Source organism: Anguilla anguilla, chromosome 7 (assembly GCF_013347855.1).
Source record: "Anguilla anguilla isolate fAngAng1 chromosome 7, fAngAng1.pri, whole genome shotgun sequence".
Lineage (NCBI taxonomy): Eukaryota > Metazoa > Chordata > Actinopteri > Anguilliformes > Anguillidae > Anguilla > Anguilla anguilla.
Genome location: NC_049207.1, coordinates 45,763,256 through 45,777,901, shown reverse-complemented (window position 1 = coordinate 45,777,901; position 14,646 = coordinate 45,763,256). Strand labels below are relative to the sequence as shown.

Here is a 14,646-nt window from a genome sequence, read left to right as displayed (position 1 = left end):
ATTTGGCTCAGAGCACTTCTTCAAATTGCTAACTTTAACTTCTAAGATTTTATGTATAAATCTTCCCAGCTGAGCACTAAAGGAAACCTCAACTTCTATAGCTATTTAGTGTACAGCTGTTTCTTGGGAAAATTACAATGATTTATGCATGTGAAGAAAGGTCCATTTTGGCTCATTAGTGTCTCAGCAGACCCGGGAGGCAGACTGAACCTGAGCTCCATTTTGGCTCGAGATGCAGATGCGTATCAGAGGGGAGACGGGCGCACTCACGTGGGTTATGAATCTTTACGCTGGAATCTGGGTCAGGGTGCTGTTTGTGAATCACTTGTGTGCAGATCTGCTCTGTCAGGATCTGCAGAGAAAGGGGGGGGGGGGGGGTCAATTCATCAAGATATTTTACCCACATGAAGGAAACACTGTACACTCATTTCCTTTACTAAAAAGAAAAACAAGGTATGCATATTGATATTTTAATAGTAAAAATAAAAGATGAAAGTGAGAAAATTCAAACAAATAAATTTTCCATTAAGAGATGTATTCCCTGTGTCAGGTTAGCAATTAAAAGGAACAAAAACATCAGATAAAATAACACAAAAGTTACATGTACACACACACACAAAGCATGTACAGTGCACATACATTGCGTGTGTATATACAGAGAATATACACACACATTTAAATACACAAAAATATGCAAGGTCATAATGCTTAGTGCAGTTTAAAGAAAATCTTTTTCCCTTTTAAAATGGTCTCAAACCATTTACAAATTTCAAATACTTAACACATCTTTTAATAAATCCGAAATTGCCTTGAACTGCACAGGTTTAATGTGAGTTCTCAGAATTTTAGAGTAAGTGGAAGCCCTATATTGCAGCAATGTTTTGTATGTTAAATTTTAAATGTTAAAATAATTTCAGGTATTTCATCTGTTGTATAGCAATAAAGTCAGAAATTCTAAAATGATAAAGAATTAGAGATGCATTATTTAAATAATGTCTTTATTAATCAGTTCTTCATACCATTTGATTTTGGAAGCTAAACCAAATATAAAATTGGCCAAGATATTTTTCATCAAAAATAAAATCTGCCATAAAAAATACTAGTGAAAAAAACTGTCGAAAACTCACATTTTTTCTTATGAAATACATCCAGTCAAATACAACAGAAGAAGCAGGAATAATACATTTTCAATTTGTATTCTTTTATTAATCTGATCCGGTAGTACTGTTCTGTAACACCGCTTAGAAAATAGTCTTGGTGCATCTAAATGTACAATTAGCCAAGGATTCGCGGTTGTCCTGGAACATTTCTGACCTCAAAGAGCACGTTGTAGGTGGTCATTGTGACCTTGTTCGTCTGGAGCATGAGACGTTCAGACAGCAGAGAGAAGAGGCCGTGGGTTTGCATGACTTCTGACTTCCTCCTGCAAAAAAACACACACACACACACACGCATGCACGCATGCACGCACGCACACACACACACACGGACGCACGCACACACACACAAACGCAAACAAATGCACATACACACACACACACACAAACGCACACACACACACACACACACACACACACACAAACGCACGCGCACGCACACACACACACACACACACACACACACACACAAACGCATGCACGCACGCACACACACACACACACACACACACACAGACACATTTATCAGCATGTGCAAGGCACTCAACTCTGTAAGAGTATAAGCTCACAGAAGTATGGACGGACGTGTTCGTCCGTAGCACTGAGCTCTGTGCTGGTAATCACACTAGCCTGGGCCAGGGCTTTGAGAACGTTCTCACTCACACAGCCTGGCTTTTGGAGGACACACTGATCAAAGCTGAGAGATTTTAAAAAGATCAAATGCAAATTAGCAAACGTCCCCAGTGCCCCGATAGGTCCATTTCTTCTGGAGCACTTCTGTGAACCGAACGCTGCACCATTAAAGAAAAAAACACTTAATCTCTAATTAAAACCGACAAGTTCTCCAGATTCAAAAGCGGCTAAACCTTCGGATAAAAAAAGTTGTTTAATCACCACTTTACTTAACCGTACCCTGTAAATATGAAATATCTGCTCTGTGCTGAGCGTGCTTCGGAGTTCATAAAGCTGTACTGAGACTTTCACTTCACACCTTGGCCTCACTTACAAGAACGGAAAGATTGGTGAATGGAAGGACTTTGTAATCATAACTCAAATGCACACGCTCGTATTGTCACTTACTGCTTTGCGTCTTTTCACAGTGACTAAAAAGCCTACACCGACATCGACCGCATACTGGCATATTCTCTCCGTGCGAGGCACATTTCAGTCTTTGTAAAGAGGTATTCAAGCATTGCCATCGTTATGAACAGGACAGTATTCAAGAAATTGCAATTAAACACAGAGACTGGAGGGCCACTCTCTCCCCCGTGCAGCACATGCACACGGTTCTGCACTTACTTTGGCGATAAATGCTTCAGGAAGTAGCCCACCACTTTGAGAGCCTGCACTCGAATCCCCTCGCTTTTAGACGCAAGCAGCTTATACATGACCCTACAAAAAAACACAAAAAATTACATAAACAACAGCACCAAATCATCCCACACAACCTGTGATCTCTTTACACTTTTGCTTGCTTTTCTACAATCAGGGCTAGGCAAAATAATAATAATAATAATCTTAAATTATGTGCTGTATTCCATGTATTAGTGATGGTTATGCATATACTTGGACCTGTGAAAGTGATGGCAAAGTAGTGAAATACATCTATAATGTATAACCAGAATACCATCTGATAGGCTTGGATGCTGCAAAATTACAAACTACTTCAAGTCACCAGCATCTATATTCTCCTTTACATTTTACTAAAATATTGGTCCAAGAGTGAAACCCAAGTATTTAGCTCATAAACAGTTTCCTTCTGAAATGACAGGCTCGAGAATTGTAATGAACTGAACAAGTGAAATTTTTATTAAATTTCCAAGCTAAGGAACCAAATGAACTCTATTTAAAATGGAACAAAATTGTGCTTTCTTCCCCCATATGAATCATCGGTGTGAATTTGTGGCTCATGTCTGAGGTGAGCTAACGTTAGCCTCCGTAACCCTGACGATGTCTGTATCTGATTGCATTTCCCCCCCGGACTGTAGCTCTGCCGCCCCACAGGCCTCACGTACAAATGGGATCGTGGGACCAAAAAAAAAAAAAAAAGTTGCGAGAGACAAATCACGCAGAAACGTGGTGAGCGGAGAGAAAGATTCATCGGAACGTGAGGGCGCCTGGTCAGCTTACAGTGTGTGCTGCAGTACCGCGAGTACTAAACACAGTTAGGCCTCGTAAAACGTTTTTATGGGATTTTCCAAAATGATTGCGCTCTGGCCTGGTTCAACGCTGGAGTTTTGCCATCTCCGGGGGGAGGGGGGGGCGGCGGGGGGGCGCAAGAGAGCGTCGCACCTTATCCCGTTGCGCTGGTCGAAGGCCTGCACCATGGACCCCGGGTGTTCGGACATCAGGGCCACCAGCAGCTGCAGCACATCCATTAAGTTGTCATCCTGGAAAATAAAACGAATAAGTAAACCTGGCTCTCGCCAACCGTAAGCACCGCTCCTGATACGATAAACAGCCGGTTAATGCGAATGAGAGTTAAATGAACACATCTTTAGCATTGTTAATGTAAGCTAATCGGCTGTATGTCTAGCATTTACAGGAGCTAACTGACCGCACGTTTAGCGTTGCTAATGGAAGCTAACTGACAATACATTTAGCATTGCTAATGGAAGCTAAATGACCATACGTTTAGAAATGCTAGGGGAAGGTAACTGAGCGCATGTTTAGCATTGCCACATCGCTACCACACTACTGCAATAAGGACACTGCTTAGATCGCTACGAGGCGCACTGCATTAAGGATCAGATCCGGTTGTTCCTTACGCTCCTCATCCAAAAACTCTTTGCTCCCTGAACCTTCAATGTGCTTCCAGGAACTGCATAATCTTTCATTTTGAGGAAAAAAATATGTGACATGTCTGCAAGAACAAGCAAGGGCAATATGCAGAAAATCCATCTGCTCAATGAAGCGGCTGCACAGTGCTACGTTCCTTACCACAAACCAAGCATCGACTACACAGCCTTCAAGTGAAGTTCAATGACTTCAAGTCCATCAACGATGGAAAAATGATATATTGTACGTACAAGCTTTCAATTTTTAATTTTAACACATTGCAGAAAGCAGAAAAACTGAGTAATGGAGTACAAATCATGATTTATTATTATAGCACCTATATTCCCTGTGTGACCGTCCATAAATGATACATTCAAGAGAAAAAACTAGTTGAAGTGTGGGACAGGGCCTTTTGCCAAGTGATATTTCTCTTTGGGATACTTACTCAGCCTTTCCTGTCTCCTCAATGAAAAAATGATGACAGTGTGTGACATAGCTCTCCCTCTAACCTTGATAATTTGGTCTTTTTTTAAAATATGGCATAAAAGCCAGTTTTGAAATACAGGCAGTGCGAAAAGGGGCAGTAGCCAAAGGAGTATGGGTAGGGCTCCACCTAGTGGCCAAAGGGCTGATCAGTCACGACAGCTTCAGACTTCCATGGACACAATCATCCCTCCACAACAGCTGCTATGAACGAATGAATTTATTTGATCATTTTAAAATACACATTATACTGCACTGCAGTCATTTCATACACTTAAAACTGAATTTAAAATATCTGAGGACAAAAAAACACAAATAAAGCCAATATGGCTTATTTCCATTGCGGTGCACCAAAACACTTTTACACTTCAAGAGGAATTTTCACGGAGAAATCGAGCTTTATTGCGGGATCGAACGGGGCGCACCACCAAAACAAACAGGCTGTTTGTTGTGATTTGCCAGGGCTCCACTCGATTTAAAGCGTGCGGGACAGCTCATTTTCACACGGGCCTCTTTTTAAAGGCGTGAAATTTCGTCTGGATTACCTCGTGCATCGTGAGCAGATAGTTCAGAATGCTCTGCAGCTCGTCCTCCTTCACACTGTGGTCCTGGAGGACAGAGGCAGTACAGTACTGTAAACTTGCACCATAGCAGCGCACACACAAAAAACAAACCAGCTTCTACCTTACCTACCTTGTGTTTTATCTCACTTGTTTTTTTTAAATACACAAGGACTTCCCTGAATAGCCTGTTTGCAATCATGTGACTATTATGACTATTATGGAGGGCAGGAAGTGAAGAACCTATAGTCCTGATATGCTATTCTTTATCAACTTTCAATAAAGCAAAGTACTAAGAATGAAGTGTCTTAACACTTTCAATAAGGATAGAGCAACTTTGGGCGGGACTTGCCTTCATGATCAGCTGTTTGACGAACAGCAGCAGGAAGGCTCTCAGGGACAGCATCTCCTTATGATTGGGTCTGGGGCCATCTGAAGGCGGAGCAAAGGACAGCCTGTCACTCAAACGCAGCTCCGCGACAACAGAGAAGCAGGCGCGGTTAGGCCCGCCTCCAAGAGGAATCTTCATAAGAGCAGTGTGAAAAGATGACTGAAATGCTGAAACGGAATATTCTTAAGCCTCTTTCTGTGGCTTTGTTAAAGAGAAAATCTCCCCTCTAATCCTTTAGCCACTCTCTATTACTGAGCATAGTGCTTCTCCTTATTTTACAAAACTCGCAGTGGCTTTAGGACGATAAACGGTCCAGTACCAGGGGCACTGTGAGTTTACACAAGCTAGACCCTCGCAGGGTAACCTAACCTTCAGAAAATGATCCTACAACTTGACACAGACAAGTTTTTGTAGTCTCAAGCACAATGTAATAATGACTGCGCTGCACAGAATGAAAAGAACGTCTCCAGGACCAAGGCTGGGGTTCAGCAGAGAGAAAATGAACCTCAGGCAACGCAGTTGTGAAAAGCAGGCTGAAGTCGTGTGATTGGCTGACGGCGTCTCACCGAGGCCCTTGGCCGTGACCCCGCTGCGGTCCTGGGGGTTCACCACCCAGTAGAAGTACTTGAGCGTGTGCATGACCTGCAGCACCGTGCCCACCCTGCGGATGGCGTTGTAGAAGGTCGCCGTGCTGATGAACTCCGTCGCCAGGTAGGTGTAGAGCGGCAGTTGTACCTAAGCAAAGGCACGCACGCACACACACACACGCAGAGTCACATGCACACACGCGCACACACACACACACACGCACGCACGCACGCACATACACAGGCACAGACACACACACACACATAGGCACACACACACACGACCACACAGACACACAAACACACACACACACACACACAGAGAGACAGATGTCACACTCCCGCGCGTATGTTCACGACAGCTGTGCAGACCCTCAATATTCATGAGACGAGATGCCTACAAACCAGAGGGGTGTGATAACAATGACAACATTTTCAAAAATCATGCAACGCGATAGCAAGTCAGAACAGCATCTGCAAACACACGCTAAATAACCAGAATACGCATGCCGGTGCACAGTAAGCACTCCCGTTTAAGAGACAAAAGCGGCTATCGCAGATTCTTGAGTGCATCCATTCAACGTCGCGTTAAAAAAAGGTCTTCAAATGCGAATAGTGCGACAACGGCTACAGGGCAGGAGCGCCGCAGACGAATCGAAACGAAGGACGCTGTTACTCGGCCTCTAGAAGCGCTCGTTCATTATGAAGCTATCCTTGGCCCGGCGGCTACTTTGTTATGCAAACCGAGTTTTTACTTGTCACAGCGCGTCGCGCTTCATGGGGAACAAACAGCACCGGCGTGGAAGCTCGCAGAGCGCTCGTGAGAGCAGCTGTCTGAAGGGATATTAAACCCAGGGAAAGAGTTCAGTTGGACACCGGCGCCGCTTGTACGGCTGAGAATTATATCATCACAAGTACTTGCGGGAATTAACCAAACTCTTTCCCTGGGGGAATCGTTAATACATACTGACTTATAATAACTTCACTGGAATTCAGCCAATGTTATTATCCAGGGCAACTCACAATGGAAATAAAAATGCAAAGACAGGGGGTTTGAAGTACAGCAATTCCCAGTTGAATTCGATAGACTAGAGAAGAGTCTCCTTAACTAAATTCTCTTTCCAAAGGTCGAACCAGGTGAGTACAGGTGAGAGAGCTGGCGATGTGCGGGACTGGCTGCGGGGGGAGCGTGCCGTACCTTGGCCGGAGAGTGGATCCAGATGTTGGGGTTGAACAGGATGTGGTCGCACAGCTGTTTGAGCAGCGGGACGCCGTTCTGCAGGTTGCCCAGGTAACGGGCGAAGGCCAGGAAGATGTCCAGCACGGGCCAGGTCACGTGGACTTTGGAAGACTTTTTTTTTTCCCCAAACAGACGGTAGAGAGATCCGATGAGAATAGAGATAAAAACAACAAATTCAGCCCGACAGAGACATGGTTGTTCAGGCAACCGTGAGTAACCACTCCACGTTCTGAAGCATCTGTGCTTCAAATCACGTGCTCATAATGAAAAAAATCACCCATTGGAAATCAATGGCAGTATCGGGCAAAACTGCTTATTCTTTTACGAGCCCTCAGCAAAACACACAGACACACACTTTTACAAATGTGCGGGGAGACAAACTCCTTCATGAACAACTCTGAATTCATCGTGAAGGTTTATTCATCGTCTTTTCCAGAACAGCCAATCGGTGCAGACTCTGCGACTGGGCACATTTCGGACCAGCAGTAGACCCGCTATCCCCTGGGGTACGGCCCGCCCCCTCACCTTCTCCAGAGCGTACCCGATCACCAGGAAGCCCTTGCAGGCCAGGATCTGCTCTTGCATAGCCACGGAGTTCTTCAGCAGCTCCATCACAAAGGACAGCAGTGTGCAGCTGAGGGAAAGGAGGCCACAACAGGAGCCAGTCAGCCACCAGGGGGCAGCACTCCTCAACGCACTCACTGACTGAACAAGCAGCCCCTCAGCACAGCAGGTTTTTTTGGAATGTTTTTTTCTTCAAAATTCAGTGTTCTAGAACTCCATTGGTTTCAGTTACCAGTAGTGATTGTGACATCAGTATTAGAATGTTCAGTTACGAACATTCTAATCGCATATTTGTGATATAACATCTCAAACAGTCCAGTGCCTCACTCCCCGATTTACCAACGTCTTCTCACTCATTCATACACTCCTTTCCTTAATTCCTCATTCACACATTCTTTCGTGCAATTATTACAAACTCACTCATTTTTATTCATTCACACACTCACTTCCTTGTTCTGTCATAGTAGAGCTGTCAGAGGGCTCTCATAAGAATGTTACAAAACAAATAGTTTGCCCGTGCCCTGCATAACCTTGACATCCGATACTTTGTAGCCCTGGGTCGCAGTGTCTGCAGGATTCCCCGACAGCCCGGAAACTTACATACGGCTTCAAATAACCGTCTGCACCGAGACAGCTTACCCGACATCCCCTGTGTGTTCTCCTTAGAGGAGTAAAAGGCAGGTTGGGCCTTCAAAGTCAGCCAAGGTCAAATGTAAGAGCCAAAAAGCACAAAGATGAGCACTGTAGGTCTATCTGTATTGTAAGTGAAGGCAGGTGAGCTCCTACCAGACGGAGGTGTCCAGCTCATGGCTGTTGTGCTGTAGGAAGTCCAGCTGGGCGAAGAGGGGAAAGAGCACCTGCACGCCCCCTATGGAGTGCATGGCACTCTGGACCGAGTGCGTCACCACCGCTTTGACATCCTGTGGAGAGACAGAGCCCGCCAGACACACCCCCCATGCACCGGTCATTCAGTTACATACAGTACAACCAGACCCACATCTGAACTAACTTCTGCCTGCAGTTTAACGCACAAGAATCAGCACCCTGTTTGAATACCCAGACTCTGCATAATCGTTACATCACACACAGAGGAGGGTACAGCTACACACGAGGGCTGAGAGAAAAGTACACTGTATGTGCAAATAAACTCTGCAGACGGCTGCCGCTCTCAAAAGGACGGAGGGAGCACCAGGGGTGACCGCTGGGTGTACGCCCAGGAGAGCGGTGCTGTTTTCGGGGGGGGGGGGGGGGGCAGGATTTATGGCTGCCCTGGCAAAGCCAGCTGACCCCCACCCAGCTCCAATCTCACACCTGGACAGATTTAACCCCATCAATCATAATAAGTCCAGGATCACATTATGAGATGAATAAGGCCTTGCAAGGCTGTAATTATCGCAGCCAATGGTTAGGAACCTTGCTGTTCCATGCTCCGTGCCAGAGAAGGCTCAGTTTCAGGCACCAAAGATCAGAAACACAATTAAAGCCAGAGCCAGGTTTCTGAATACATTTACTGTACAAAGAGCAACCTTTACTGGACAGTGTCCTACTGTCTGGCAAAAGCAGAAAGGAGGATTCCAATCAGTGTTATAAAACTTCAAAATGGATGATAAATTTAAACCGTGAAGGGGAAATGTTTGGTGCGGTCTGTAGGGCGGAGCCCCCCGTCCCTAACCTCCAGGAATTAGCATATGCTAACGGGCTCAGGCTGCGTCGGTCGCGGCTGCGTTCGGGCAGGGTGCATCGTGGGGCGGCTGCGGGGGGCCTACCTGCAGCATGAGGGCGTGGGGCGAGTGGATGAAGATGGAGGCGTTGTCTTTGGGCGAGGACTCGAGGCACAGCTGGGTGTCGGTGGCCCGGGGGTTGTAGGTGAAGGCGATGCTGCCGGCCAGCTTCCCGTCGTACAGCAGCGTCTTGTGGTGCTCGGCGAAGAGGAGGTCGCTCTCGGCCTTGTACTTAAACGTGCCCTGGGGCGGAAGCGGGCCAGCGCGTTATCTCACGCTGAGCGAGGCTCTCTGACACACTTATTAAAAAAATTATTTTCATCTTTTGGAATTACCAGATATGGGGTGTTAAATTATGTTTTTTTCCCCCTAATTTTGTAAATGAAGTCACAGTTTGCCAAAAAATTAACACCAGATTGAGCTTGATGAACCTGGCCAGACACTAACAAAACAGGTAGATTTGAAGATAGATTCTGCTCTTTAGTACTGACCCCAGATCAGTTTCAACAAGTATTCTGTAAAAGCTGGGGTTCAGACAAAGTTCAGCGATCTGATTCTGTATCAGAGTTGTGCAAGGTAACACGACCGCATAATAGGCCCAACCAAACACTATCTCTGTTCAGAGAAACATAAGGGACTCGCTGTGGGGACAGTAGTGCTGTGAGCTGAGTGTAAAAAAAAAAGGACTACAGTTCCCAGGTTACCTTGTACCCGGGCCCCAGCTGATAAATGGCCAGGATCTGGGCAGCACTGAGGGCTTCGCTGAACAGGTACACCGCCCCCATCTGGCCGCAGAACACCCTGTTAGCGTCCGCTGTCTCCGAGGACCCCAGGAAACACTTATCAAACGTCTGAGAAGAGAAAGCCCAGCAGGGAGCAGCAGTCAACAGCGCAGACAATATCCAGCACATCAGCCAGAGCAGGGATTCAAACCGCCTGCAAACTTCAGCATCCGAACATAGAAAACAAACAGCGCCAATGACACCTCCCAGCTGGCCCTGCCGTCTACTGAATATGGAACATCTGTTAGCGCTCAGAGTTTCTCTGAAGTCATTACTGACAAGCTTCAGTCCACCGAGCCAGTCATCTCACCAACTTAGCCTCTTCTGCTTTTTTAAAGAGACAACACGTTGATTCAAGTAGTACATGAACAACTGCACAGTTATATACATCCATACGCAGTGATTTGGTTAAAAGAGAAACCTCTCTTGTCTCTCGAATAATATTTCTCTTTACTTCGTTATGCGAGTGCCCGTTTTAAACACACAAAAGAGAAGTGAAGCTGCAATAAAGAAGTACACTGTAACTGTCACCTTCAGCAGAGCAGAACACTGACTGAATCAGCTGACCAATTAGAGAGGATGTTTTTACTTCGCATCGCATCATTTTTCTATCCAATCAGATGATTTTATCTTTAAAGTCTGATGAATATGCGTACAGCAGCCATAACCAGGTGAATCCAGTATGTCAGCAGCCATTCTCTTGATTTTTATTTTTGTCTGAAGGTGAGAGAGCTCAAGTTACTGACTGACAGTGGTGCCCCAACAGGACAGTCATGTTCATTTAACTCTGTTTTCAATCTATTGTTGCTCTATCCACAGTGTACACAAACCACCCACTCATTTAATGAGCTTTACCTACCTCTGCACCTGCTAACTGGCACAGTAATGCTTCCTGAGAGTCCGGAAGAACCACGCCCTGCTAACGGTCATGCGGAGAAACTCACGTCGCTGGTGTTGACGAGCCAGGTTATGTCCCCGTAGGACGCCAGCTCCCCGTTGACGAAGCAGCTGATCTCGCTGTTTTTCCAGCGGTTGTAGACGTGCACTATCGTCACCATGTACCACTGAGGCAGAATTGAGGGAGGAACAGGGGGGAGTGGCTCGTTAAAATCGGCGCTGCTGGAACAACTGCACAAACCACCAAACGGCCTTACTACAAACTCAGTGTGAAGCATAACGCCTGGTTGTTTCCTGCTCCAAACGAGCGGAAGTAAGAAAGGGTAGCAGGTACACAGTTTGTAGGTAAACTTTTAGTGGCAGTAAAATGGCGAGCAACGTTGGGCTGAATGGCCTGTTCTTGCCGCAATGCTATGCTATGCTATGTGTTATGTTATGCTATGCTATGCTATGCTATGTGTTATGTTATGCTATGCTATCCTATGTGTTATGTTATGCTATGCTATGTTGTGTTATGCTCTGCTAAGCTAAGTGATGTAAGACATGGTATGTATGGTATGTAAGACAGGAACACCTGGACCGTAACCCACCTTCTGCGGTTTGAAGTCGTACTTCACACAGTGCTGGAACCCCTTCCCTTTGGACTTTAAGGACGTCACGATCAAACAGCCCCCCACAAAGTGCGCAGAGTACCCCAGCCCTTTACTGGTGCGGAAACTGCAAAAGAGAAAGAAGCGCCCTTTTGTCTGTAGTGGCCCAAGCGTGAAGCACATTCACAATTTAACGTGCCAAATAAAGTTTTTTTAAAATCAAAATATCAGATGACCCGTGCCTGACAGCAGCAGTTAAAAATCGAGAACACGCCTGGGATTTATGAAACCGATCCCCTTTCATTTTTCGAAAGGTCGAGGCACAGGAATTACTCCGCATAACGTCTCACGTTTCTCCTTTTTTATTGAGCCCAGAGCTGAGGACTCCTCCTTGTATAAATGTCATTTTGATGGGAATTAATTAGCATGTGGAAATAGGTCATGTGAGGCCTGGAATTCCTCTCCTGGCCCCACGAGAGGGCGGAAATTTGAAATGGGGCGAAGTGTGATGGTCGTGGGGCGAAGTTTCGGGACCCTCCGCACATCCATTCTTTACTTACGGCAACAGTTCTAAAAACCGCACACCGTCCCTCCCTGCTTCCTGGGACATTTTCCAGTGAATTTCTTTTATTTATTTATTTATTTTTAATTATGTTTTCTTGACTTCCCCTTCAAAGGCAGCGGGGACTGCCAGGACCATTAAAGCACCGAGCACAGAAGACACAAACACGGCGCCTCTGAAATGCACAGCTGTCATGACAACTGTCAGGCACAGCGATCCTCGCACGAGCAGCCCGAACTCGCGCTCGCCAGAGACGGGTGAATAATGCACAGAGCCGTGCGGAGAACTACCTCGGGAGAGGAGAGGAGAGGAGCGAGGGCTCGGGACGTCCGTTTGTTTGTTTAGTGAAAAAGAGGGCGTGGCCTCTGAACCGTTCCACTCACCAGTACAGGTAAGGCTTGTCCTTGTCCACGTTTAGGTTGTTGATCGGGTCCATTCGCAGCCAGGTGTGAAAGGTGAAGCCGTTCAGGTAAGGCCACTTCGCAATGGGAGGCAGCGCTATAGCCTGAGGAGCACAGCCAATCAATTTTTAGCAGGTTTTTCAGACTTGTGCTTCTGTGAAAAGGCTTTAGTGCTGACAGGAAGAGGTATATCTTCTGCTCTGTACACTCACACACTCGCACACACACACAGCCGCACACACACACACACACACGCTCCGTATCTTCGTGGGGGAAGGCTGAGGACGGGAGGTGTGTGAGAAAGCGTCAGAGGAGAGGAGGGCTGCTTACATGTGAAAACCTTGCTCCTCGCCGCTCTCGGCACCATCTGCTCCGAGCTCTAAAGAGCACAGCGGGACCCAGGAACATTCCCAGGTAACTGCGCTGGGTAAATTTGCATGTTCACGCGCCATCGGATGAGCGCTGGGTCAAAGGGGAGCTGTTCAGCTCCGAGCCCTCCTGTAGACCTGACTGCACTGCGACGTTACGACAGCGTGTGGAACAGACGCACTTCACAAAGCAGCTAGAGCTCTGCCATTCAAAATGAGCAATTCTGCTTTGCATTGTGGGATACCAGGATGGGAAATGGCAAAAGGCAAGTGGACTGCATTTATATAGCGCTTTTATCCAAAGTGCTTTACGATTGATGCCGCTCGTTCACCAGAGCAGTTAGGGGTTAGGTGTCTTGCTCAGGGACACTTCGACGCGCCCAGGGCTGGGATCGAACCGGCAACCCTCCGACTGCCAGACAACTGCTCTTACCTCCTGAGCTATGTCCCCCCCAGGAGGAGCAATACTCCCAGGGTCTTAAGAGTGAAGATTCTCACACCTCACCACAAACCTTTATAGTGCAAGAAGGCAGTCCCCCTGCCATTTAGCTACACTGTAATCCAGCACCTTCAGTCTAACGAGCTGTGGTACTGAAAGCTGAAAACAGCTCTGAAACTACACTTTTACAGAGTTCATCCAGCCACTGAGGATGTACCTTTGAAGAGCGGGAGAAGAAAAGCTTTTCTGGAAATAAAAATCTCCTGAATGGCGCACGGTTTCAGTCTGTTAAATAAGGGAAAGTCCAAAGCGGTTTATGGGACAGGATGGGCGCGGAGATCTCGGGAGAATCAGCCAGCTCCCTCACTGATCACGGGCGCCGTCGCTCAGGCCGGCATTCAGAGACGGGGGGGCTGGGCGGAGGTGGGGCTCCACGAATTGAAAAGTCGAGTAGTGTCACCCAGCGAAGGCTTTCTTTCCGGTCTAAGGGAATTTCAGGGAAATGCGATTTTCCAAAAGCGGTCTTAAGGACAGGCCTGGTTTGCGGTGGACTGATAGAGAAGGCGGAGAGACTGATAAACCTCCTTATCTCCATACCTCTTAACGAAGTCCCCCCCCCCCCACCCCCACCCCCACCCCCCGGTGAGGAGAGGAGCAGCTCACCAGGAGATCTAATCCCCTGCTGTCTCCTCCCTTTGTTCAGGTTCACCTCCTCCCTGCTCTCTCCCAGCAGGATTAAAGGGACTCGTCCTGTGAACACTTTTCCCGCCGATTCGTTTCCCGGTTCCCACACGGCTTTGAGGTGAGCTCACGTGCCGCTCTCTCGCGCGTCGCTGCGCGCAGCTAACATAAAGGGCTGGGCGGCCAATCAGAAGTCAGAAATCTCTAGGCTTCTTTGAAAGTTCTGGATACACTGAGCCAAACACGGGCCTACAGGTCCTTCCCCAACTTGCTCACCTTGTTCACTTCCGGTACATTTCATTTCAAGTCTGTGCTGAAATGTACACGTAAAATAACAGTGGGCTGAAAAGTTTTCAATTCATTCTTTTTTTTTTGTTAAAGAAACACAAAGGACTACCGGAAGGCATAGAGAATTTCACACTGTGCTGACCACCTGTTACCCACA

General features: G+C 46.8%; 1 protein-coding gene across 10 annotated transcripts in view; it reads right to left on the bottom strand.

Annotated features, from left to right (window-relative positions):
• LOC118232272 (lipopolysaccharide-responsive and beige-like anchor protein) overlaps nucleotides 1–14,646 on the bottom strand; it is a 208,635-nt gene that overhangs the window by 162,991 nt on the left and 30,998 nt on the right. For all 10 annotated transcript variants that reach the window (XM_035427121.1, XM_035427123.1, XM_035427122.1 and 7 more), the window contains exons 5-19: nucleotides 12,696–12,817; nucleotides 11,751–11,877; nucleotides 11,208–11,327; nucleotides 10,186–10,332; nucleotides 9,527–9,724; nucleotides 8,547–8,680; nucleotides 7,722–7,830; nucleotides 7,155–7,307; nucleotides 5,936–6,104; nucleotides 5,331–5,410; nucleotides 4,964–5,026; nucleotides 3,450–3,547; nucleotides 2,457–2,549; nucleotides 1,315–1,423; nucleotides 271–352 (exon numbers count right to left, since the gene is read on the bottom strand). In XM_035427121.1, coding sequence (XP_035283012.1) covers nucleotides 271–352; nucleotides 1,315–1,423; nucleotides 2,457–2,549; nucleotides 3,450–3,547; nucleotides 4,964–5,026; nucleotides 5,331–5,410; nucleotides 5,936–6,104; nucleotides 7,155–7,307; nucleotides 7,722–7,830; nucleotides 8,547–8,680; nucleotides 9,527–9,724; nucleotides 10,186–10,332; nucleotides 11,208–11,327; nucleotides 11,751–11,877; nucleotides 12,696–12,817 — 1,804 coding nt within the window. The remainder of the gene's footprint in view (nucleotides 1–270; nucleotides 353–1,314; nucleotides 1,424–2,456; nucleotides 2,550–3,449; nucleotides 3,548–4,963; nucleotides 5,027–5,330; nucleotides 5,411–5,935; nucleotides 6,105–7,154; nucleotides 7,308–7,721; nucleotides 7,831–8,546; nucleotides 8,681–9,526; nucleotides 9,725–10,185; nucleotides 10,333–11,207; nucleotides 11,328–11,750; nucleotides 11,878–12,695; nucleotides 12,818–14,646) is intronic.